At 42.2% G+C, this 25,034-nt stretch overlaps 1 protein-coding gene across 2 annotated transcripts; it reads left to right on the forward strand.

Annotated features, from left to right (window-relative positions):
* The first annotated feature begins 973 nt into the window (after window positions 1-973).
* On the forward strand, window positions 974-24,458 carry LOC306936529 (ras-related protein Rab-37). 2 transcript variants are annotated; one of them, XM_079520073.1, is made up of 10 exons: window positions 974-1,163; window positions 1,467-1,630; window positions 3,326-3,436; window positions 9,488-9,529; window positions 10,336-10,402; window positions 11,515-11,567; window positions 17,178-17,243; window positions 21,509-21,565; window positions 22,238-22,314; window positions 23,669-24,458. In XM_079520073.1, exons 2-10 carry the CDS (start codon window positions 1,514-1,516, stop codon window positions 23,772-23,774), a joined length of 696 nt encoding a protein of 231 aa, XP_079376199.1. In that variant the 5' UTR covers window positions 974-1,163; window positions 1,467-1,513; the 3' UTR covers window positions 23,775-24,458. The 2 variants fall into 2 exon arrangements, with proteins under 2 accessions (XP_079376199.1, XP_079376198.1); XM_079520072.1 differs by lacking the exon at window positions 974-1,163 and having other exon boundaries at window positions 1,180-1,630.
* The last annotated feature ends 576 nt before the right edge of the window (window positions 24,459-25,034 follow it).

Genomic DNA, 25,034 nt, shown 5'->3' on the forward strand with positions numbered 1-25,034 from the left:
ATAGATAGATAGATAGGGGTGGGAGGAATTATTCAGGATGGTGTCCAACTTAGTCAGGCAGTCCATCAGTCAGTCAAGCATTGTGTGAAAGAGCGCTGTTGCCTCACAGTTAGAAGGTCCTGGATTTGATTCCCGCTGAGGACGTTCTCCTCCGTGTCATTAGTGCCCATATACCCTAGGTGGGGTTGGCGAAAGGGCCTTTCTGTGAGGACTTTGTATGTTCTCCCTGGAGGGAGTGTAGAGCCCAGGATTGCATTAGATAATTGACAGTGGGTGAAAGAAATGGGTTACAAAATCGTGGGATAAAAAAAAAAATATAGCACTGTGTGAAAGTTGTGTGTGAAATGTGAATGGATGTACTTCTATTTACTTGTTTGCCTCAGCCAAAGGCAATGGGGTGAGACATGGCATGCTGCTGCCAGCTTGCTGCCCGATGAGAGAGAGTGCAATTCAGTTATGTAACATAAATGAACCATGACCTTGTGTCATTATGTATGTCAACAGCAGCACAGCAGGAATGTGAAGATTCTCTCTCTCCCTCTGTTGCCCTCCCTCTCTCATTGTGTCTTGACCACTGGGGGGAGACAAATACTGCAGCAAAATTTAAAATTCTTTACAAGAGGAAATTAAGATTTTTTGTTTTCTTAGGCATGTTTATGTGGGATAAGATATTACAATATTTGTGGAATCTTTAGTCGTTAGTAATATTCATTCATCCACACATGAAGGGGATTATTGCTATGTGCTATGTATGGTTTCACTTATGTGGGAGATTGTATATTCTACAATTCTAACCCTAAACCTAACCTGTTAACAAACACACACGCACACGCACACACTTTTGTGAACTCTTTTCTTGACCTTTGTTGGTTTTTCCTTTCTATCCTGACTTTATCTTTTCTGCTATCATGATTCATGAATGGAACACCACCTGTAGAGGGTGAGTCACACTCACACACTCTGACACTCTCACTCTGACGCCCAACGCCTGCTGGTATGCAGGCTGGCTGCAGCCTGTTGCCCGTGATTGATTGACCTAGCATGCAACTTCAGAAGGAAATAAGGAAAACTATTAAAGTGTCACATTTCACTTTGTTGCCAAGATACAGCTTCGTCGTCATCATTCATCCTCATCATCTTCCCACGCGTAAAAGGATGAGGATGTAATTATCTTCTACAGAACTGAACAATGTTTCCGCCTAGTTCATGTCATGTTGTTATTTCCTGCACGGCTGCAAACTACTAGCGTGGACATTTCATTGTGCTCCCTCGGCGCTCGTCAGCTTAAGTTTGGATCACGCCGATTCAATTCGCCTCCGTCGTTTGATTGGTTAATTAAGATCATTTCTTCAGGCTGCGCTCGGTGACATTTTTTGGCAAAGCGATATGATTACCGACGGACTGGACGCCCTCCGGTGATCTGGCATTGAATCACGGATCTCTCCTCTCTCGCTCTTTCTTGACAGATCTTGACAGACTTGGCGTCTCATCCTCCCACGTTTTCATCATTGCGATGTCCACAAGAAAGCATCCGTTGATACCGGATCAACAGCAGGCTGCAAACGGAGCGCCAAAATATGTGTTGTCGAGAGAAGCGTCTGTTAACGAGTATTATGATGTTGTCTTCAAGGTGTGTATTGCTTTTTGTATCATATCATTCATATAGCGTACCGTATTTATTTGCCTTTATGTATACTACTTGGTTAACAAGCGGCGGTGAGATGTTCAGAATCCTGTCCCTGCAGCGGAGGAACAGGTGTCTTATGCATGCATGGTTGGGTGGACCTGCACGCTGCAGATAAGAATCATTTTGTTTACAGTTGAATGTGGTGTTCGGGGATAAAATAAAAAAAAGGCGTTCAATCAATAATGTGGAAACTAAGAAGTCAAATGGACATGAATGCTTTCTGTGATTGTAGGCTAGTCTAGTTGGCACTGCATGGCACTGGCTGTCTCTCATGTCACCCTACTGTGATGAACACCCTATACTTACTACATATTTACTCTGTTTATGGCAGTAGGCTAGCTAAATGGGGACCAAATGCTATCTCAGACATAAGTGAATCTCAGACATAATGAGACCCGGACCCCAGTTTGAGAACCACTGCTTTGTATGACAAAGTAGTCTATATCATAATGGCTGCTGAAATGTCAAACTGTTAATTTACAGGAAATGGAAAACGATATGTTTGCATGTGTGCAGATGTTAACTGTTAATGCACATCTGAGATGTACAGTAACAGAACTTACAATAATGCTAAAAGGATAACAAAAAAGGCCCTGATGGCTTGTTTCCATTGGTTCCTGTGTATTGAATTCAATAGACCCCTAGAGTAGACTATACAATAAATCATCAATACTAGCAGCAGTAAAAGGAGTAATTTACTGTAGGCTATTTATGTGAGACACTGTAGTGTGACGAAGTAGACCATTCATTTATGAAACAAAAACATAAGAAGTTGAAATATGAGGTTTCCCCTGGTGATTTGCAAATATTTGCTGAGGGAGGACTTGTTGCACCTTGCCAATAACCCTCCCACCAGAAGTGCCGGTGTTTGTTCATCTCACGGTTTTCCATAAGCCCAGAGTGATGGAATTTTAAAGGAAGAAGTCCTATTTCGTGTCCCCGGGGGTTTCCCAAATGTATGACTTTGCACCGTTACATGGTTGCTAGACTGTGCAGTCTTACTATGCATTTAGGGAGGCATATATATATATGTGTTCTGCTTGTTATGAGGAATCCTGTTGGTGGATTTTGTGATTACACATCAGTCCCTCGAATCTATTGTATTATATCTAAGTATTGACAGAAGCAGAGAAAAATAATTAAAAAAGCACTAAAAAAACAATGGTTTGTGGTGTACCCATAGGTTGTATCACAAGAAACCCTTCAAGCTCTTGAGTTTAACAATAGAAGAAGGCAAGCGGACAAATTGAGCTTGAGATGTCGTACAATGTATGGCATCTCAAGCTCAATTTGACGATGTATGGCATGCATCGTCTGACTCAAAGCTCTCTGTTGTGAAAACATTGTGAAACTGAATGTGTTGTGATTTCACGATTGCTTCACATCCCTAGACGGAGCTGTAACTAGCAATAGTTTTGTAAGACAAGAAACAATATGGAACAATAACCGACTCCCTTGGTAGCCATATTGCACTCGTAATGTAGTCAAGGTATTGTTATCTTAGACACATAATCCTCAATGTTAATGAATCCAATTTGTAATTTGAGTGTATACAAAATGTAGCCAAAGTCCAGTGTCAGAGAACACTGAGGATTTGACACTCTCTCTGTGGTGTTGTGGTCTTGTGTTGCTCTCTAGGTGATGATGCTGGGGGACTCCGGTGTGGGCAAGACGTGTCTGCTGGTTCGCTTTAAAGATGACCACTTTCTGTCAGGCAACTTCATATCCACCGTGGGAATAGACTTTAGGGTGAGATACAGTCTTCCTCTAAAAGCACCACTGGAGCCACCGAATGGCTCCACCACGTCGGCCGTGTCTCGAGACGGCTTCCTCCTCACGCAGTAGTGTAAAGCAGTGTTCTCAATCTTCTTTGTGTGAAGACCGCCAAATTGATATGTATTTGGCTGCGGACCCACATCTGAAATTATTTTGTGCCAAGGCCCCCCAGAAGGGAAGATTTGTGTTGAAAAAACAACAACCAAAATATTCAAATATTTTCTAAGTTAGCAGACACATCTGCTATTAAAGTACATCTGCTATTGTTGAATAGCCGAAGTGTAAACTATGGATAAAGTGGGCATAATAATTGTGATGCATTATTATCTATTTTTGCTGGAGCCCCCTCAAAGACGCATGTGGGTCTCTGGACCCCATTTGTACTGTACAATTCTATTGTACTTTTACTTTACTTGAGTATTTCCAATTCTTGATACTTTATAGTACTTATCCTCCACTACATCTCGGAGGCAAATGTACTTTCTTTTACTATACTACATTTATTTCACAGCTTCAGTTGCTTTGCATATTAATTATTAATCAAATATATTCTAAATTATTTAAAAAATAGATCTATCTACAAGCTCACAACTGAACTTGCTATTTTAGGGTTTAATTAGTTAATGATCGTAGTCAGAAAACATGATATAAACATTCTGAAATGGCCATTCTGCATAATGAATACTTCTACTTTTTGGTACTTGAAGTATATTTAAATTGTAATGTCAATCATCATTTTCTAATTTTACTCTAGCAACATTTTGAATGCAGGACTTTTACTTGTGAGTATTTCTACATTGTGGCATATTGACACTTGATAAAATCACTACTTCTTCCACCGCTGTCATATTCCTGTTCTGTCAACTCATTTGCTGTTTTACCCTTTTCTTTTCTGTGCTCTCGTTTCACATTTAAGTGTTTGCACAGGGTTTCAAAACAGGGTTTCATCTCCATGTTCATGCCCTTTTATAAAGGAAATGTAAGGTCCCTGCAGACTGCTGCAGCAGTCTGCAGGGACAAAGTGCACACACACACACACACACACACACACACACACACACCCCTCTCTCACTCTCTCTACCCCCTCCCTCCAGTCAAGTTCACATACCACTTGTGCTGCGAGGTGGCTGCGAGGCCAGCATCCTAAATGGCCCGGCCGAATGCCCACCCACGTCCCTCTGTCTCCAGGAGAAATTAGGGACTTTAAGCAACGACTGTTTTCAGGACGGCACCGCTAGGCGGAAGTATGGCGGCTATGACGCAATCGCCGTAGCTGTCAAAATCGTTAAGCAAACAGCCGTAGGCGACGGGTTCCCATCGCTTTTTGTTTCCCATGGTGACGATGCGTCTATGCCGCATGTGTCAAACATGGACATTAAAAAAAAAAAATAACACCCCGTCGCGCGTCAGCTAACTTGCCGATAACGTAATTGCTTCTTACATGCACTGGACATGATTAGCAGTGGAAAGAGGAAGGTGCTGGAGCAATTTGTGTTATTCTAAAACAGTTTTAATAAACATGGTTATTAATTATGACATGGAATTAGTGTTATTTCTTCATTCAGAGCATGCCAACACATTACACAGCAGAAGAGAGAGGTGATGGCGCAATCGGTGTAAATGTATGACAGTTTATTTCAATAAACATATGGTTATGACATGGCGTTGTAGACACTACGTGGAAGTGTAGGTTCTGCCATAGTAGAAAGGGCTGCATCGAGCACTGTCATCCATTTCCGGTTGCCGGAGCGGACTGCCGTAGCTGTCGTTGCTTAAAGTCCCTAAAGTCTGCCTTGCTGTGCAGAGGCACAGAGGGTTGGAGGAACTAAACTGTCAGACAAGCTCTCACCTTCCCGCGGATATCGCGCCGCCTACTCCCACACGACACACCAGCAGTACATGCAAGACGTAGGCTACATACAACAGTGATTCTCAAACTCTTTTGGTTTCAAGGACCCTCAGTTTGATAATAGGGGGTCCCCAGGAAAAGTAGTTAACCTATTTAGACCTGAGGACGATTCTACAAATGCCTTCTAAAATCCTGACAGTTGTCTGAAAAACTGTTTCTATGTCAGTCGTTCTCAAACTATTTCATGTCAAGGACCCCCAAGATTATTATGTAATTGGCTGCCGACCCCCCCCATCTGAAAATATGTTGTTCCAGGGACCTCCCAGAAGCAAAAATTTGAGTTACAAACGTTGGCTCTGAAAGAATATATATTCAAAGATTTGCACTACATTTTCATGATTTTTCAAAAATAGCAGACCTACAAGCTCATAAGCGCGGCTTGTAGGTCTGCTATTTTTCATTTTTATTTTTCAAGTATAACATAATGCTTAAAACACAGGGGTTCCCACCCAAAATGGGTTAATATAGCATAATCCATTTATATGTTGGCTATTCAAAAATAGCAGATCTACAAGCCTGGACATCTGCTATTTCTGATCATTTTAGAAAAATCTTGAAAGTGATTTTTTTTCTTTCTTTTACAAAAATCTTTTTTTGGGCGCTCAACATATTTTCAGATGGGTGTCCGTGGCCAAATGCACATCAATTTGGCAGTCCTTGACATAAAACAGTTTGAGAACCACTGGTCTAAACGATAAACTATCCATTTGAGCTCCTGGATTCATCCATTGAGCGCAGAACCAGAGGTGGACTGCTTAACGTAACGTTACAGTGGCTGATCAACTCCAGACGCTGTGGTCACCCCCCCCCCCCCCCCCCCCCCCCCCATTCCATCCATTTTCCCCCCCATTCAAAGCTAAACACTCAACGCTAATGGCAAGTCAAGTAGGGTTTGGTTTGAGGAGGAAATTGTGTTGCATTAGGCGGAGTGATGTACCGTCTTGTTCTGATGGCAGTGTGGACATTAGGGAGCGTAATGGATGTTTTGACAGGTCGAGACAGTTTATCCCGTAAAATGGACATTTTACTTTCTCCTTTAACCCGTTAAAGGGATAGTTGAGCCCCCAAAAATATATATGGATATGTAATTTTTTGTCGCATTCCTAAAAGTCTCCTTTGTGTTAAAGAAAAATCTAAAATAGCAGATGTACAAACTTGCAGCATGGCACGAAGTGACGCACTGTGAGCTTGTACATCTGCTATTTTTGAATAGCCAAGGCTATTAAATGGTGTTATGGCCTTGTATGCTGTTTGACCCTTTAAAAACCTTTTAGATGGCTTTAGTATTATCTATTTACCGGTATGTATTGTGGAGCACCCCCAACCTTAGTTTTTCACAATGCATATACTTGTATATCTGTGTGACAATGAAAATCTTGAATCTAAAATGTATTGTGGCCATTGGCTCTTCGGGAGGTCTATTCAATGATTTGCTGGTAAGTTTTAGGAAGATTTTGAAATCTTCAGTGTTAATTTAATTTAGAGTGTAATGGACCTAAATTGGTCCATTTGGGTCAATTCTTGCATTTATATTTTTGAATTCACTCTGATGGTGAGTTACAGTGCCACTTTTATGATTATGAAGTGGCACTCATGCTCTGGCTCTGACTCTTGTGCTTCCCACTATTGGTCAGTGTTTGTGTCTGCTAAATGCTTTAATTTATAAATGAGACTGCACCTGCTTGCTTGCATAGGTAAAGGGCACAGAAGTGGCTTAGAGGGGGGGTGGTGTGTGTGTGTGTGTGTGTGTGTGTGTGTGTGTGTGTGTGTGTGTGTGTGTGTGTGTGTGTGTGTGTGTGTGTGTGTGTGTGTGTGTGTGTGTGTGTGTGTGTGTGTGTGTGTGTGTGTGTGTGTGTGTGTGTGTGTGTGTGTGTGTGTGTGTGTGTTGACAAGCAGGCTGCTGTTGGCGGTCTATTTTTGGACCCGTTTCCTCGTAGCTGTTACTCAGCATGCGGGCGTGTCAGCAGCCATGTGGGCAGCTCTGTCAACGTCACGAGTGGAGAGGGGAAGTGGAATCCCATGGCAACTAATGGCAGAGGGGGTTGAACTAAGTCCAATCTGGCAAGGTGGACGACAACTGCAGGTGACGACGGTTAATTGAGAGGGACCCAGCTGCAGACATGCTTGAAGGATGTTTTTGTGTTGTCAAGCTATGCTCCCACTGCATTTCTGTCACCAATACAGAAGCTACAGAGTGACTGTGCAAGTCATGCACAACCTTGGCTGCTACAGTACCTGCACTTCCTTCATCGACATTCATTCTCTCTCTCTGTTAGTTTTTTTTCTTTTGATCAATTACTTTTAGTTTCCCCCTCCCACTTTAGTTATGCTGATTCTTCTCGAACAATAAATTACAGCTTGGTCCCTATTTCTGCGAACCCACAGTTGTTGATCTGTGGAGGTGTAGTAGACCACAACCTCCTAAGAGTCGCCAGCATGCTATCCCTGTTGGGCGACCGACCGACCTTTCGCATTCCCAACAACACTGCCAATGATGTTGGATGGAGCGCCTGTGGAGTTGAACCCCATTCTCCACAGTGGTAGGCAGAACCCCATTCTCCATAGTGGTAGGCAGGTACTTAACCCCAGTGGTTCTAAATGTGAAATGTATATGATTTTTTTTTTTAATATTTTTAAAATAGTTGAACAGCATATTCTTTTGTTTCGGTTACCCTGGCACAAATACTTTCAGATGGGGGGCCTTGGTCTAATACATATTAATTAATATTATTATACAATTAAGTTTGAGAACCACTGCGTTTACCCCATCGCCAATCGGACATAGCTATCTTTCTCTCTTTCAAAGGGTGCTTTTTTCCAATAAGGAACAAGGAAGTCCTTTCACTTTTGAACTTATTCAGCCTGGGAGGAAGTTGTTGCTATTATAGTTGGATCGAGTTGACAGTTGACACTTGTTAGCACTTTTAAGGTGGGGTGAGAGAGCAGGTAAGCAAGGTACAGAGAGAGGGGGGGGGGGAATACTGTGCATCTAGATTCTCATTGCTTGTGGAGATGCAACATGCAAGTTTTATCTCTTACCACCTCGCTCATTCTATTTTCCCTTACGAGCATTTTCTTTCTTTCCTCCCACCATCACATGCGTCACTTGCCGCATTCATCTTTCTGTTATCTGGGCTGGTTATCAACTATTTTAGGTTAATATTAGCTAGGCAGGAAATGGCAGGCTGCCCCTGACAACTGCAGGAAACTCAAGTGTGGAGTGAACTGTTGGTTCTTCCTTCGCATTATTGTGCAATTAAGTCTAATCTCAGGACCTTGTTGTTGTGTGGGTGGTGCAAATTGCTTTCTCCAGCAGCATTCAACACCCGTTCTTTTTCTAGTTTCCTGGGCTACATGCTGCTGCGTCTGTGGCCTTCTCAGTCTGCTGCCCAAATCATCAACTCAGCGTCTAGTGTTCAAAGCCCTCTAATCTTTAAAGGAAACTGCAGGTGGAGGATTTTTTGGGGACCGTGCCCTTAGGGCCCATGCCAGAATATTCAATTTGCACATGCACAAATTGAATATTTGCCTCCTGTTCACTTCCGAAGGGGCGAATTCAAACGGCACTGGCAAAAGCAAATTCTCTTCTGCTGCTTCATGTGGGGTTTAACTTTGAATGTTGACATAAACTAATGGCGAAGGAGTGTGTGTAGTTGATGGCACTTGGTTGTCATTTGCCTTTATTCACATGTGTGACTGTGCCCTTATCTTTCACATTGGGCCAAATTAAAATGCCTGTCTTGCATCAACTGCAGACGTACCTCAAATACGACAGGACAAGATAAAGCATTCAATGGAATATAACGGCAATAAAAGGTCTTTCTTTTAACAGTTTTATGTTTGGCAGACAAGGCAGCATCATTGTTTGCTTTTAATATGAGAAGATGCAGTAGGATTTAATATCATCTTTTGTTGGTGGTAAAAATCACTTTGCCTCACATTGCTTCCTTCTAGGTCCAGTCCTGGCGAGGGGGTGGTGGGATGTTAATATTCTACAATAGAGAGTGGAGGGTCCCTGGCACAAAACATGTTCTGATGGGGGGGGGGGGGGGGGGGTGGTGTGTGTGTGTGTGTACACAGTATGTGGGTTGAGTTCCTCTTTCTCTGCCCCTCAGAATAAGGTGGTGACTGTGGACAACGTGACAGTCAAACTTCAGGTAAGAACTCTTTTAACGCCATACTTAGGCCCTACACCATGAATTATTTTCCCATTTATTTTGTGTTTTTGAAGCTCCTCTCTGTCTTCTATCTGCACAAATACCCAATTTTCAACAATCAGGCTTTCATCATATAGGTTTTTATGGAAATTGGTTTCGGAACAGGCCAACTGATTCGGTGGTACCAGGGATCATGTATCGCCCTACTTGGTATAATCCCTGTCCCTCTGGCCTCTTCAGTCCTAAATTAGCATTTCCATTTTGTTTACAATGTCTGCCATTGTTGATTTCCACTTGATATTGGGGATGGGCTTACCAGATGTGTTGCTTCCATTTTCCTAAGCCTACTCATGAGGTGATCAAACAAAATCAAACGGTAATTTGCAAACACTGTTTGACCAAGGTCTACACTTACACCTGACATGTTAATTATTTGCATTGCTAATCCTCTAAGATTTTGTCAATTCAATTCATATTTAGGCTCTGCAGGCAGGGATATTTGCCCACATGCAGGGCTTATCTAAAGCAAACAGCTAGCACCACATCCTGCTCATTCAACTCAGCTGAGTGGGAGGAGACAATTTGCCTCTTGAGAAGGCCTATGCCACGACAAATGGCGTCTTTCGCACAGGGGCCTCATTCATGATGAAAGTGGTGGAAAATGGTGCCATCTTCACGCTGTGACTTCATAATAGCATTTGTTTGAATGATTAGATAGTATTGTTCAAGAGTCCTGGTTATCTGTTGTGTAATTATGATATTTGTTCCAGATCTGGGATTCTGTCTAATGATGATGTTTCTTCCAGATCTGGGATACTGCGGGCCATGAGAGATTTCGCAGCATAACGCACGCCTACTACAGAGATGCCCAGGGTAACACCTGCTCTTATAATACTGCACTTTGTTGCAGTCGGGCCGGAACCTCTTTATCTCCATATTTTTATGGTTTGGTTTTTCTGTAAATGAATGCCCTACTTGATGATCAAAAGTAACAGTTTTGGACATATGAGGTTTCCACCCGACAGAGGCGACTTCTTGTGTGTGTTGTGCATGCGACTTATCAACAACTACATATCCTTCTTTGTGTGTAGTGTAGGTCTGTGTTAATGTGTTGGTTGCAGTGGTTCTCAACTTGTGTCAAGGACCCATAAATTGGTCTTGGACCCCCCCCCCCCCCCCCCCCCCCCCATCTGAAAATGTTTTGTGCCAGGGACCCCCAGAAGAGAAGATTTGTGTTTAAAAAAAAATCTAAATTCTACTTTCAAGATTTTTCTAAAATGTTCAAAAATAGCAGATGTATGTACAATCTAGTATTACGCTGTGAGGTTGTATCTCTGACATTTTTGAATAGCTGACGTATAATTGGATAAAGTGGTTAAAAATCATTGACCCCCACTTTTGAGAACCACTGGTAATGTGTGGTAATTACGTAATGCAGATGTTTTTACGTAATGCAGAGGTTTAGTTTTAGCAGTTAAGACTGACATCACTGCTGCTAGAGGGTGTCACAGTGTTATTTTTTTCTCTTGAAAATCCCATCAGGGAATGTTAGATCACGTCATCTAAGAACTGCAATAAACAAATCAACCGGGCGATTTTATTCATATGCATATAAAGCATCAACTGACAGTGGAAAAGTACTAAAGCGTAAGAAAATATGATTTTTCTCCAAACACGTTATCAAATGTAACTCGATATCATAACGACACAGAGTCACATACAGGGTGGTTTTGTTTGTTTGGAACACAGTTCTTATATGACGCAATCTAAGATTTCTGTCTGGGATTTTCAAGAGAAAGTTTCACTGTGACCCAAGGGAGTGACGTTTAATTTTATATATATATATATATATATATAATATATATCTCAACCAAATGATCACACAAATAAGTAATAGTAAACATTATACAATTAAGTAGTTAATTACTCTGGTCTATGGAGATGCTCTTCTCTTTTCATACATGATCCTGTTTGTTCTTCCCCAGCTCTCCTCCTGGTGTATGACATCACCAAACAGCAGTCGTTTGACAATATCAGGGTGAGAGCTTCTCATATCCTAGCACAGTGGTTCCCAAACTAGAGCGTCTCACATCCTAGCACAGTGTTTCCCAAACTAGAGCTTCTCATATCCTAGCACAGTGGTTCCCAAACTAGAGCGTCTCACATCCTAGCACAGTGGTTCCCAAACTAGAGCTTCTCATATCCTAGCACAGTGGTTCCCAAACTAGAGCTTCTCACATCCTAGCACAGTGGTTCCCAAACTAGAGCTTCTCACATCCTAGCACAGTGGTTCCCAAACTAGAGCTTCTCACATCCTAGCACAGTGGTTCCCAAACTAGAGCTTCTCACATCCTAGCACAGTGGTTCCCAAACTAGAGCTTCTCACATCATAGCACAGTGGTTCCCAAAACTAGAGCTTCTCACATCATAGCACAGTGGTTCCCAAACTAGAGCTTCTCACATCCTAGCACAGTGGTTCCCAAACTAGAGCTTCTCACATCATAGCACAGTGGTTCCCAAAACTAGAGCTCACATCCTAGCACAGTGGTTCCCAAACTAGAGCTTCTCATATCCTAGCACAGTGGTTCCCAAACTAGAGCTTCTCACATCCTAGCACAGTGGTTCCCAAACTAGAGCTTCTCACATCCTAGCACAGTGGTTCCCAAACTAGAGCTTCTCACATCCTAGCACAGTGGTTCCCAAACTAGAGCTTCTCACATCCTAGCACAGTGGTTCCCAAACTAGAGCTTCTCACATCCTAGCACAGTGGTTCCCAAACTAGAGCTTCTCACATCCTAGCACAGTGGTTCCCAAAACTAGAGCTTCTCACATCCTAGCACAGTGGTTCCCAAACTAGAGCTTCTCACATCCTAGCACAGTGGTTCCCAAACTAGAGCTTCTCACATCCTAGCACAGTGGTTCCCAAACTAGAGCTTCTCACATCCTAGCACAGTGGTTCCCAAACTAGAGCTTCTCACATCCTAGCACAGTGGTTCCCAAACTAGAGCTTCTCACATCCTAGCACAGTGGTTCCCAAAACTAGAGCTTCTCACATCCTAGCACAGTGTTTCCCAAACTAGAGCTTCTCACATCCTAGCACAGTGGTTCCCAAACTAGAGCTTCTCACATCATAGCACAGTGGTTCCCAAAACTAGAGCTTCTCACATCCTAGCACAGTGGTTCCCAAACTAGAGCTTCTCATATCCTAGCACAGTGGTTCCCAAACCTTTTCATGTCTGCTCCACATATGGAGATCAGTGTTGTACCAACTTTGTTAATTTGCAAGTGTGACTTGCGTTGCGGCAACCACACTGGTTATCATGAGACTGTCACAATATGGCCATATATTAACATTCCCATATATGGGCTTAATAATTGATGACATCAGGTATCTCCATATATGGGCATAACAGGGATTGTATTAGGGCATGGTCTGGGACAACCATATTGGAGATCTAAGGGACTCCATGATGTCAGGTGATGTCACGAGGACAGATCCATATATGGAGATCTAAGGGTCTCCATGTTGTCACAAGATGTCACGAGGCGTGATGGATTGGCAACCATAATTATGTGGAGGCGTGACTAAAGGGAGATGCAGGTTCTCATAGTAAATGAGACCTATGGTCACACTCAGTGTTGCCGAGGTCAACTAAGGTCCCATGGGTTTCTTTTGGCAAGTGGTGAAAATGTAGATTTTCATAACTCTGCAACGAGAAAACATCTTGACAAAATTCAGGACCTTAAAACACAGTTTACAAATAAATGTCATGCTGGTACCCTGGGGAACCTATATTTTTCCTGCTAGCTTGACTAATATGACTATGTTCTCCCTCGGGTCTCTGTCTGTCTGTCTAGTCCAGGGGTCTGCAACCTTTTTGGGGATGTTTGAGGGGCGCTAGCCCATCCTATGCCCAGTATGTTTGTGCGATGATTTGATTGGCTGAGCACCCCACAGCGATGATTTGATTGGTTGAGCAATGCACATATTGAGGATAAAAAGTAAGGAGAGAAAAGGTGAGGACGCCAATTGTGATTGGCCGCTGAGAAGTGAGGACGCCAATTGTGATTGGCCGGAATGTGATGATGCATTATGATGTATGGTGATAAGGCGTGATAGTCAGTGTCAGTATGACACCACATAAAAAAATCCAACAATAACTTTCTCTTTTTAAATATGATCATTAGACTCAGAGCAATATCCTAACTATCTCCCAGACTCCCTCCCCAGTCAGAGTTCAGAGTTTTAATGAATGTAGAATTATGTGCAGGATGTAATTTACATACAAATGTGAGGTACTTCATTTATTTGACTAATCCTCCCCTTCACAACTATGCCAGTGTGCCAGTGATCACCCATTGGAGTTGAGTGCACGACGTTGAGTCGAATTTCCCGCACTTGCCATTTTGATTAGTTAGTCAGTCCACTTTCCACAGTCAGTTTGCACTGTTCAGACCTTCTCTACACATTCTCTAAATACGTTTATCACTGCACAAGGACTTTTCCATTATGGGCACTAAATGGACACAGACTGTCTGTACTCGTATGGCAGCGCATATAACGGATATTGCATTCCCTATTTGCATCGTTCCCGAGTAGGCTGGCCGGTCTAGTATTTTAAAATATCTCTTAAAAATATATGTACTGTAGGAATTTTCCATTTTTACTAAGCTAGATAATGCTTTGTACTAATGATACGTAGCTTGCAGAGTTGGTTCAGTCAGATATACTCGAGGGGGTTCATGCTGTGCTCAAGGGCGCATACTATACTCAAGGGGTTAATATGCTGCATTACTATGTGGGTGTATAAGTGTGTGCAAGTCCCACACATCATTCGCTGATGTGGCAGTCAGCTGACCAACTGGGCGGGCTCATAGAGTATATATATAATAGAGACTGAACTGGCGCGAAGCTCCGCCCCCCCAACTATTCATGTCAGTGGAAGTTGCTCAGTGGCGTTTTGAAGCACCCGGAAGACTGCCGGAAGTCCCTCCCAGGACCTCAACTTTGAGGTCCTGAGTGACGTAGGGCAACCGAGCGCTCAACGTTAAAGCCCAGCTGCACGGGGTTTCCCGGTCATGAATCCACGGGTCCGCCTGTAGTCCCTCCTCCTACCACTAGGACCCAGAGCTTCAACGTTGGAAAGTCTGCCTGCCCCCTTGGGCGGGCTACTTAAGCTCACTAGACTGCATGCTCTTCCTGCCTTCCTCCAAGGAAGCTTTGAGAAGGAAAGGCAATGGTCACGTGACTGGGCTGTGCCATGACACTTTCATGGGAGCCAAACTCACACCGGAAGTTCAATGAATACATGGCAGTGAATGGAGCCAGCTGGACCAGCTCATAACAAATATTATTTCTGAACAATTGAGACCTTTGTCATATAATCGGTTCAGGAATATAAACGAAGACTCATCACAGGTTGTTTTCTAATCACTTACTTTTCGATGTGCACAGTATTTAATTTTATCTGAGGATCTAAATGGAAGCAGGTATCGTTTCTGGCTCCGAGGTATTCCGAGATTTGGCTGCCAGACAGGAAACGGTGGGAAGTCTCGCGATACTTGGTACGTTCAGAAAGGTACTTTGTGCTCTTTAGATACCATACCTCTATAAAAATTACAGTGTACACATCGAAAAGCAACACAGCAGACAATGTGTTACATGTCTTCTGTTATTTTCCAGAAGTGATTACTTTACAAAAGGTCTCAGTCATTCATAAATAATGTTTGTTCATGAGCTGGTCACTGAGCTCTCATTGACTCCAGTGCATTCTGCCGAACTTCCAGGTAGTTTGGCTCCCATGAAAGTGTCATGGCGCAACCCAGTCACGTGACCATTACCTTTTCCTTCTCAAAGCTTCCTTGCCTTCCTCTGCATATGGTTCCTGGTTATGTGATGTTTGCTCCCACCACCACCCCAGCACCACCGATGGGCTCTGTTATTTATGTCCCCCATGGGGTTTTATTGTATATCTATCTCCCTGCTCTTAATGTTTTATGATGGTGTTTAATCGTGCCGAGCAGGGAGAAAATGCAGCAGAGCCGAACGCCAAGATAAATAATATATGCACACTTGTATTCTCATTCTATAATACATATTTGTTAAATCTATTCGTGAGTTGTCCGACTGAAATCCAATTTACAGTAGGAATTATTTCCTCGACTGCGAAGACCAAACGGCCCGGGAAGTAAGGGGGAGGGGTGGACCAAATGACAGAAGCATGTTGTGGCCGTTGGGCACTGGGCAGAAACCTTGTATCTCAATATTTACATTTAGTTTGTCTGTCATTTAATGCCCTACTTCATCGTACAGGAACAGGAGGGTATTTTAAGTAGTTAAAATAACCAATCTACAAGCTCCCAACGCGCGTTTTGAGCTTTAGATCTGCTATTTTCGCTCCATTTCATTAGCTGTAATGGTTTTGGTCATACAAGGTTTCCATCCGACTAGTGGCAGCGTTTTAAAAATAATTAGGCAAACGCTATCTGGTAAGACTTAACAGTTAAGTGTGGCTGTGCGTCTGTCATCCATTCTCGAACTTCCTCCACGTTAAGCTTGCTTGTCATGAAAAAAGCCACTCGAGCTGAACGGTACACATCGTTCCTTTTTGAAACGCAGAGCCCCCCCAACTTGGCGCTCCCAGGGTTTTATAATGGCTCCTCTTTGGAAACTGTTATCACTCCATTTGCAACTTGTACAGCGTCTGGTTCAGTAATGAAAAGACTCACTGTTGTAGTAGGTAGGTTTTGTGAGGACATGCAGTACAGTGACTCATCCTCTTGAGTAATACAAAAGCAGAAGTTTTACCTTTTTTTTTTTTTTTTTAACCTACTCGTGAGTCGTGTAGTATGATCAGTTAATCCTTCTACCCTAATTGAAAAGGGGTACAAAGGACTCAGTATGCCTGTTTATCAGTCTTCTTCTACCAAACCACTCTGTTTGCACAAATCTCTCCATGCACAAATATGAATGCATGCCATAGGAAATACAACACACTACATTACATGCTTCCAATTTGCATATCTACCGTACAGTTTGCATTTGTATGATATACTATGCTATTGCGCAACATTTTACCAGAAGTGCTGTAATGCAAATTACATTTTACACATTCACGAGTGCACACGCGCACACACACTCACTCTCTCTCACACACACACACACGCACGCACACACACTGAATTTATTATAAAACACAACTGATAATTTCACACAATAACCCATTAATAATCAATCCATATTTTAGGCATGGAAGGTACTACAAAAATTAAGTAGTTTTGAAGATTTTGAAACATTCTGCTATTTTAAATATTGCATGTCACTGTTGTGTGACATGGTATTAAACAATGCTAAAGTGGTCAGTTGATTCATAAACAATGCTGAAGTGGTTAGTTGATTAATTATTTGATTAATCGAAAAAGTAATTGCTAAGAAGATAACCGATAGTTGCAGAACTATACTGATCTCCTTCCTCCGTCTCCCACTTCTCTCTCTCTCTCCCCCCCTGTATGTGTGTCTCTCCCCTGTATGTGTGTCTCTCCCCTGTATCTGTCGGTCTCTCCCCTGTATCTGTCGGTCTCTCCTGTATCTGTCGGTCTCTCTCCTGTATCTTTCTGTCTTTCCTATATCCGTCTTTCTGCATGGAAGGCTTGGATCAATGATGTCAAGGAGTATGCCCGGAACGACGTGGTCATTATGTTGCTCGGCAACAAGGTGAGCAAAGCTTCTCTTTAGCATCGCAGAAAGATCAGAATGAAACGATTTGACCTGTAATACAAATGTCTCCATTCTCCTCATCCCCCACCACACATGGGCTTGCTTAAACATGCATACTGTAAAAGGAAAAAAAAGAATGTATACTGTACCAATTGTATAATAATTTATAACTTGTTCTTAATAAACGTATTTGACACAAACATGCATAGTGTAGGCCAGTGGTTCAAACGTTTTCAGGTCAAGGACACGCAAATTAATTAGTATTTGTCTGCGGACACCCATCAGAAAAGATTTTGTCCCAGGGACACCGATTTGTGTTTCAACAATATACTAAATAAAGTTAGGTAAGTTAAACTAGTTTTTTTTTTTCATGGAATCCGTTTTTGCTGTTTTTGATATTTGTTTTGTATCGTGCATAACTGCATATGTAATGACACAATTTAGAATTTACATATATTAGCCGAAATAACGAGTCTGTCTTCCAACCTGTGTTTTGGTGGATTTATGGTAAGAGAATAGGCAAATAATTCTGATTTTTACTGCCTCTGTAGTCATCCGTAGTACAGAAATATTCAAATTATGTTTTGTCTTTCTTTTTTTTAACATTTAACAGACTTATGATTGCTTAGCGTTGTTTCTTATACATAATTTATGATAATTAACCACCAATGGCTAATTAGCCATAATTAACATGTTACTCTGCAATGTCCTCACAGCTGAATCTGATTAAATATTCATTTTCACACCACCAAAACGCAAGTTGGATGATTTCAACTTGTTATTTCTGCGAATGTATTCAAATATGCACATTAACTCACGGAATATGCATGATACAAACCTCAGGATCAACTGAGAAAGGTTTGTTGCACCTGATTATCAAATTGATATATCTGTGTGTGATATGTCTCCCCCTGGCGGTTCAGCACGGACTCACGCTTCACCCTGGGGTCACAGCTGTGTCACTCGATCAGTGTTGCCAGATTTAGCAAATAAAAGGTCTATGAAAACGAGCCCAAAATAAGTGACTAAAGTTTCCAGCAACGACTCGTCATAGATCTCTGATCTCCGCCCCCTCGCCGTGTCGTGGGGCAAACTGAACTGTGTGAATGACAATAGGCCTATCTCACAGCCCGCTTTCCACGCCCACTTCCGGTAAATAGTGGTGTCTTTAACATTAGCATTTACAAGTTTTTTTCTCTGGAGAATCTAAGTACATTTTCTAATGTAAAAATGTGACAGACCAATATTATGAAGCAAACAAGATGGTAATTCAGCTCGAACAGATAGAACAAACCTTACCTTGAGAAAACAAAAGTTGTAGACTTCTTAAATTACCTCTGTTAACATGTAAGGTCTATGGAGTGACGTCACGCTATCACCACTAACCCCGAAAGGGGGCGTATTAAGGGGGGCGGGGAAATTCTGTGAGATAGGTTTATTCACACGCTTTGCGTTTGTAAAATTACTCAACGGAAAACTAATGGAAAGATGGTAGGCTATGATTCAAGAAAACTGATTAATCTCCATGTTAACTCTGTTCATTGCAAATGGCTGATCTGCAGCTCACCAGGGTATATATTGGCTATTTTAATAAGCTACCGGTAGTTAATTGACAGTTGACCTACTTTTACGTCTTTTGCAGAGCAGTGACGTTTTGGCTATTTTCTGGGTGTTCATTTAAACGAATGAATACATTAATCAAGAACACTTTAACAAGATACAATACAATGTTGATCGGGTAGTTTTTAAAGTTAAATCTGTTCATTGAAAATAGCTGATCTGCAAGCTCACTACTTGGTTGTAGATGGATTACAATTATACTAATAGTGATATATAAATAAAATCATGACATGACCAGCTAGACACCCAATTAAAATAGAAACCTCATTGATTATATAAATGTGTATGTGGCGACCAGTGCTTGGCTATTATGCATCCATGGTTCTGTGTGCCGTCAGCGCTGTCAGTGCACATTTGCTTGAAACTTGATTGTTTGATAGAAAGTCCAGACAATACAATCTTTCCTTCTAAAGTCCTTCTGTTATAGCCTGGCTAATAAGCCAGAATCAAATCACACTGTCGTGTGGTATTTGAGTCTGGAGATGCTGTGTATGGATCTTGTTTCCTGGGGGGCGGGTTCAAACATTTTCTCTTTGACGCAATTGTTAAGAGCTACTGTCAGTCAAAGGTCTCAAGCATTGAACGTCACTGTACCAAAGCCCGCCCATATTGCATACCGTGTCCCGATTGGCCACACCAGTTCTCTGGTGTAGGAAATGGGCATACAATTGAGCCTCTCCAGACCGTAATCCGCCGGCAGGCAACTTTTCTTTTGCCAACGGCTGATTCGGTCTGGCTTATTAGCCAGGCTACTTCTGTTATGGCACAAGTATGAACCGAGCAAATCTGCACCATTAAAGTAGTGTAATAGCATGGTAAAGTCACTGTTTAGGCTACAAGCTCATCATGTCACTCTAGCAAAGTGATTGATCTGTGTCGCTCCTAGGGTCCTACTTGCCCCACAACAAGGATGCGGGCTGGAAGCGACAAATGTTTAGGCCCTTTTGGGATATTTTGCTGGGCCCTATAGACCACTGTGGCCACATGAGCCCTTTAAACCTATATACATTGGCTATTTGAAAATTGCAGATCTGCCATTTCAAAGAAATCTTGAAGTGAAATATGTGGAATCTAATCAGATGGCATAAAATATTTTCAAATGGTGGTCTGCAGAGTACATCCATCCATCTTCAACCGCTTATCCGTAGTCGGGACGCGGGGGCAATGGCTCCACCAGAGGGCTCCAGACTTCCCTCTCCAGAGCAACATTAGTGACTTCCTCCTGGGGGATCCCGAGACGTTCCAAGGCCAGTGAGTCGATGTGTTTCCTCCAACTGCGCCTTGGTTTTCCCCGGGGTCTCTTCCCAGTGGGACGTGCCTCGAAGACCTCCCTAGGGAGACGCCTGAGAGGCATCCTAACCAGATGCCCGAACCACCTAAGCTGGCTCTTTTCTGCAGAGTACAGACGAATGCATATTAATAAGGGGGTCCTTGAACCTCTGGTTTAAAGAACATTAGGAAACAAGTCCACATAAACTACACATAAGCCCCCAAAAAACGCAAGCCTCAACCACCTAATATTTACCAGTAAGACGCCTAAGACGACCTCGCCCTTTAGGTACGCCCTTTAGGTACCCTGTACACTCAAGAAGGCATGTCTTGAGTGTACAGGGTTTGATGAGATCAGATCAACATATGGAATGTCAGAACATGTCAGCTTCATATATGGAGATCTAAGTGTGGTAGTGGGGACATTCTCTTGAGTGTACACTGTACACTGTACAGGGTTTGATGAGGTCCCAGGTAGGGCCGGGCCTTAATCTTCGGGCCTGTTGAGAACTGTAGTTTTCTCCGGCTGCCGGCAGTAGCGCCAGGCAGCTCCAGCAGCTGCAGCAGGCGGAGGGGAATGCGCCTGAGCACGACATGAGAAACAAATGCGGGAGGCCCTCTGAACCACTACTGTATCCTATTGTGACAGCAGGTCGCATTTATGACGCCATCCCTGATGTTTTCACGTGATGTCACAAGACCTTTATGGGGGCATTCCCCATGTATGGGGATTTTGAGTGATACACTGACGGGAAATGCACGATTTCATAGTAAATGCGACCTATGGTTGCAACTACTGACTTTACGGAAAAACAAGCTCCAAGTCACTTCTAATAAGCAGCAGAAATGGCAACACTGCCAGTGAGGGTAGGGGCAGGGTGGAATGAGACTGGGCACATTCGTCTCCAAAAGCTGAGCTGTTGTGGTGCTGCTGCTGTGGTGATGCTGATATTGCATTCATCTCGTGCAGCCCTGAGACGGCGGCTATTATGGCAAAACACTGGACATACTGTAAATGTCTCATGTGGCGGGGCATTACCTTGTCTGTTTGTCTTTACATTGCTCATAACTAGTGCCCCATACTGTAAATGTCTCATGTTGCTTACCTTGTCTGTTTGTCTTTACTTGGCTCATAATTAGTGCCCCATACTTGTTCTACAAGTTACGTGCTTCTTGATTATATGATAATCGAGAAGCACGTGTTGCATGTTTTTAAATGTATCAACATGGACATTTTTCAAATGTATTTTTTTATAATTGACTAAATCGTTTGGTCTGATTAAGCACTCATGCCCTATTTTGTGATATTTATTACAAACGATTAAACTGATTAGTTGTATTAACTGTTGCACCCCTTATCCTTATCCTAACAGTCCGACATGGCTGCAGAACGGGTCATAAAGACGGAGGATGGAGAGAGGCTGGCTAAGGTACTGTAAGAGGATCTCTCACACAACACCACACTGTACAATTACTCTACAGTGTAAAAAGTCTTGTATTCAGAATGATACTTGAGTAAAGGTACAAAAGTATTGAGCATCGAACATATACTTGCGTTGCCATAATTAAAAGTACTTTCATCAAAGTACTTTTACAAAGCTTAAATGGTTAATGTATGTTTTGTAATAATAATTGTAGTGGAGTAAAAGGTACAATGGTGGTGGAGTAGAAGTAAAGTATAGACTAATGGACATATGGTACTCAAGTGAAAGTAAAAGTGCCTCAAAAGAGTACGGTACTCAAGTGAAAGTAAAAGTGCCTCAAAAGAGTACTTAAAGTACAGTACTTGAGCAAATGTACTTTTTTTTTAAACAGAAAAATAGCAGATCTACAAGATCACTGCTATTTGTTTTTAATCGTTAGAACGTGTGCAAATCTTTGAATATACTTTCACAGCGAACGTTTTTAACTCAAATATTTGCTTCTGGGTGGTCCCTGGAACAACATATTTTCAGATGGGGTTCGGCGGCCAAATGCATATAATTTTTTGGGTCCTTGACATGAAAACATATGAACTACTGATATAGAAATGGTTTTGATGCTTCCTCAATGAAAGACATTCCAAATGGCTGACTGTTCTCCTAATACTTCTTCCATCTCAGGAATATAACGTGCCATTTATGGAGACCAGTGCCAGGACCGCAGTCAACGTTGAGCTGGCCTTTCTCGCTTTAGCAAAGTACGTCTTATGAATACATGATATCAGATGCTCAACCATACAATATTTGCCACAGAATTCTCCTTTTTCAACAGGTTTCTTTTTGAGAAAGATCTTTTGTGTGAGATTAGTATGGGACTCTTAAGGGGCCTGTCAGTCATTTAGGTCTTGTTTGACTTTCACCATTTCAATCTGGACAAAAAGACTCAAAGAATGGAGATATTTAATAGGCAAACAGGATTTGGGATATCTTAATGAATTAATTAATTAAAACTCATTAATGAAACTTTCCAATTGCAATGCCTTTATGATCAATATGACACAGGTAGGGCCCGCACACCCTTCTTTTGGTAAAGAATTACTTTATTGAATTAACAAATGACAACGTTTCGATCTTGACAGATCTTCGTCAGGTCAGTATGGTACTGTCGAGGTGCGTGTAAATAGGTATTCTCAATATTTGTGAAGCACACAGTCACATTTAACCACTTTTACTTTCAGCGTGTCACTCTGCAACCCGTTGTGAGCTCATACATAGGCTATTTCCTCTCAGCCTCTCTGTCGCCCTTAGAGAGAAAATCAATTCCATGCCCCCTTGAGAGACGCTTTGCCTATAATAGAGAGGCCAATAACAATCAAATCATTTTCAATTTTGTGGCACTTCTTGCCTCTAGTGTGCTGACAAGAATAAGGGTCTTGGATTTCTGTCCTCGTTTGAACACACGGACCAACTGACTGTGACATTAAATTCTTTCTCCGCCAGCAAACATCATATGCCTCCAGCTTGATAGTGGCTGTACCTCGGTAAACAAGTCGAATTAGATTTGGAATTTAATTCAACACTGTACGAGTCTATGATTGTTTGATGCTTATCTTAGCCTAAGGATTAATGTTTGTCTAATTTCTTTGTAACCATCTCCTCCATAATGGGATTGCAAAAAGAAAGTTTGGAAAAGGTTGGAGTCTTGTCGTCTTCAACAGCCTAGTGGTGCTTTGAATGAATATAGGATAGGAATGGCCTAGTTTCTCGACAGTGGGTCCCGGCACCACCAGGGGTCCGACTCGGTCACTTGAGTATAGAAATGTATCCAAATGAACCTGTTGTACCTTTTGACACTCCTTGATTTTACAGTGTAGTTTGGGGTCCCAGAGATAATGGGGGTGAAAAAAAGAAACATACCAATTTGGGATCATTGGGGTTGAGATTGAGAACTATATTGGGATAAAGAGTGATGTAGTTCTCTCACCGTCTTTTCAGGTGCAGATTGGATCAGATCACTATTTTGTACTCCATCCCACATGCTTACCTCCTTCTCCTCCCACTCCTGCTACCAACCCCCCCACCCCCCCTCTGTGTTCTCCATCTTTCCTCCAGAGAGCTGATGCAGAACGCGGCACCGCCGACCAACGAGCCCAAGTTCCAGATCCATGAGTACATTGAGTCTGAGAAGCACAAGTCTGGCTGCTGTGCTAAGGATTAGCCCCCACCCGCCCAACCACGGCCAATTCATTCTTGGACGTGCGACTGTGCCAATCTGGGGAGGGCGGCCATTGTCCCTTCTCTAAATGAGCTTTTATCTGAGTGACGACGCATCTGAACTGGGGGTTGGGAAAACCCTTATCTAAAAATGTGAATTGAGGTTTATAATGTCAACCGTATAGAACTATGTGTGGTATTTTGTGATGACGGCTGTACCGAAGCAAACCGAGTTAGAGGAGTTCACGTCTGGAATGCTGTATCCATCCGCAGACAAAACAAACTAGACAAAACGCCACCATGGCTTTATCATGAAATGCCTGACAAATGTCTGTTTTTATATCAATGTATATCAAAGGTTGTACTTTGTTACATCTTGTGTACAGGTAACTTATTTTGGTTTTATGAATCACCTGATGTGACTGTTTTGAATTGAATGGGTACAGCATTTCGCGGTGAGGTTGTGTTAATCGTGTACATTTTTAACAGGCGGTGAACTGCACTCCCCGCTCGCCTTACAGTCACTGTTAACGCCTTTGGGATTTTTTTTATTTTTTGCGTCTTTGAGGATTATGTAAATTTTTATGTATTTTTTTCTTTATTGTCTCAGTGTGATTGTAGCTGGTAAGATTCCTGTTTATTTCCGTATAATGATGGTGTTGGGTAGAATAAAGAATCACTGTTTTCACTGTGTCTCTCTTTGTACTCAATTCAATTCAGGATCATTCTTTTTCAGTTTTATTTTATTTATAGTACAAAATCACCCCAGGGGGTCTCTGTGCACTTTACAACATTAATCAAAAACAAATCAAAGACACATAGCATAGCAATAATAAAAATTAAAAAAAACATAGTAAAACATGGTAAAAAGTGCATAGCTGTATGAATCATACTGATTAAAACTAAGCGGAACCGTAGTGTATAGTAAAAAGGTGTGTTTTTAGCCTTGACTTAAATATGTCCAGGGAGTGTGCATTTCTGACATCCTGAGGGAGAGCGTTCCAGAGACAAGGGGCACGGTGTGTGAAAGCTCTGCCCCCAACCGTTATTTTATTGTGTGTTGTGACTGAGTTTTCCAGCATCCTGGGAGTGTAGTGGTCTTGGAGGGATGTATATATTTATTAAACTGGACATGTAAGGTCATTGATGCCTCTTTAACTGATGATCCCCACGCTGGGCAAGACCTACGCTGTAGTGTAGAGTGTCTTTTTGGGCGGAAGTTACCGCTCAAGGAAGTGGTGTTGACGCTTTACAAATCAGTTTA

Source organism: Electrona antarctica (genome assembly GCF_951216825.1).
Source record: "Electrona antarctica genome assembly, chromosome: 14".
In the NCBI taxonomy this organism is placed as follows: Eukaryota; Metazoa; Chordata; class Actinopteri; order Myctophiformes; family Myctophidae; genus Electrona; species Electrona antarctica.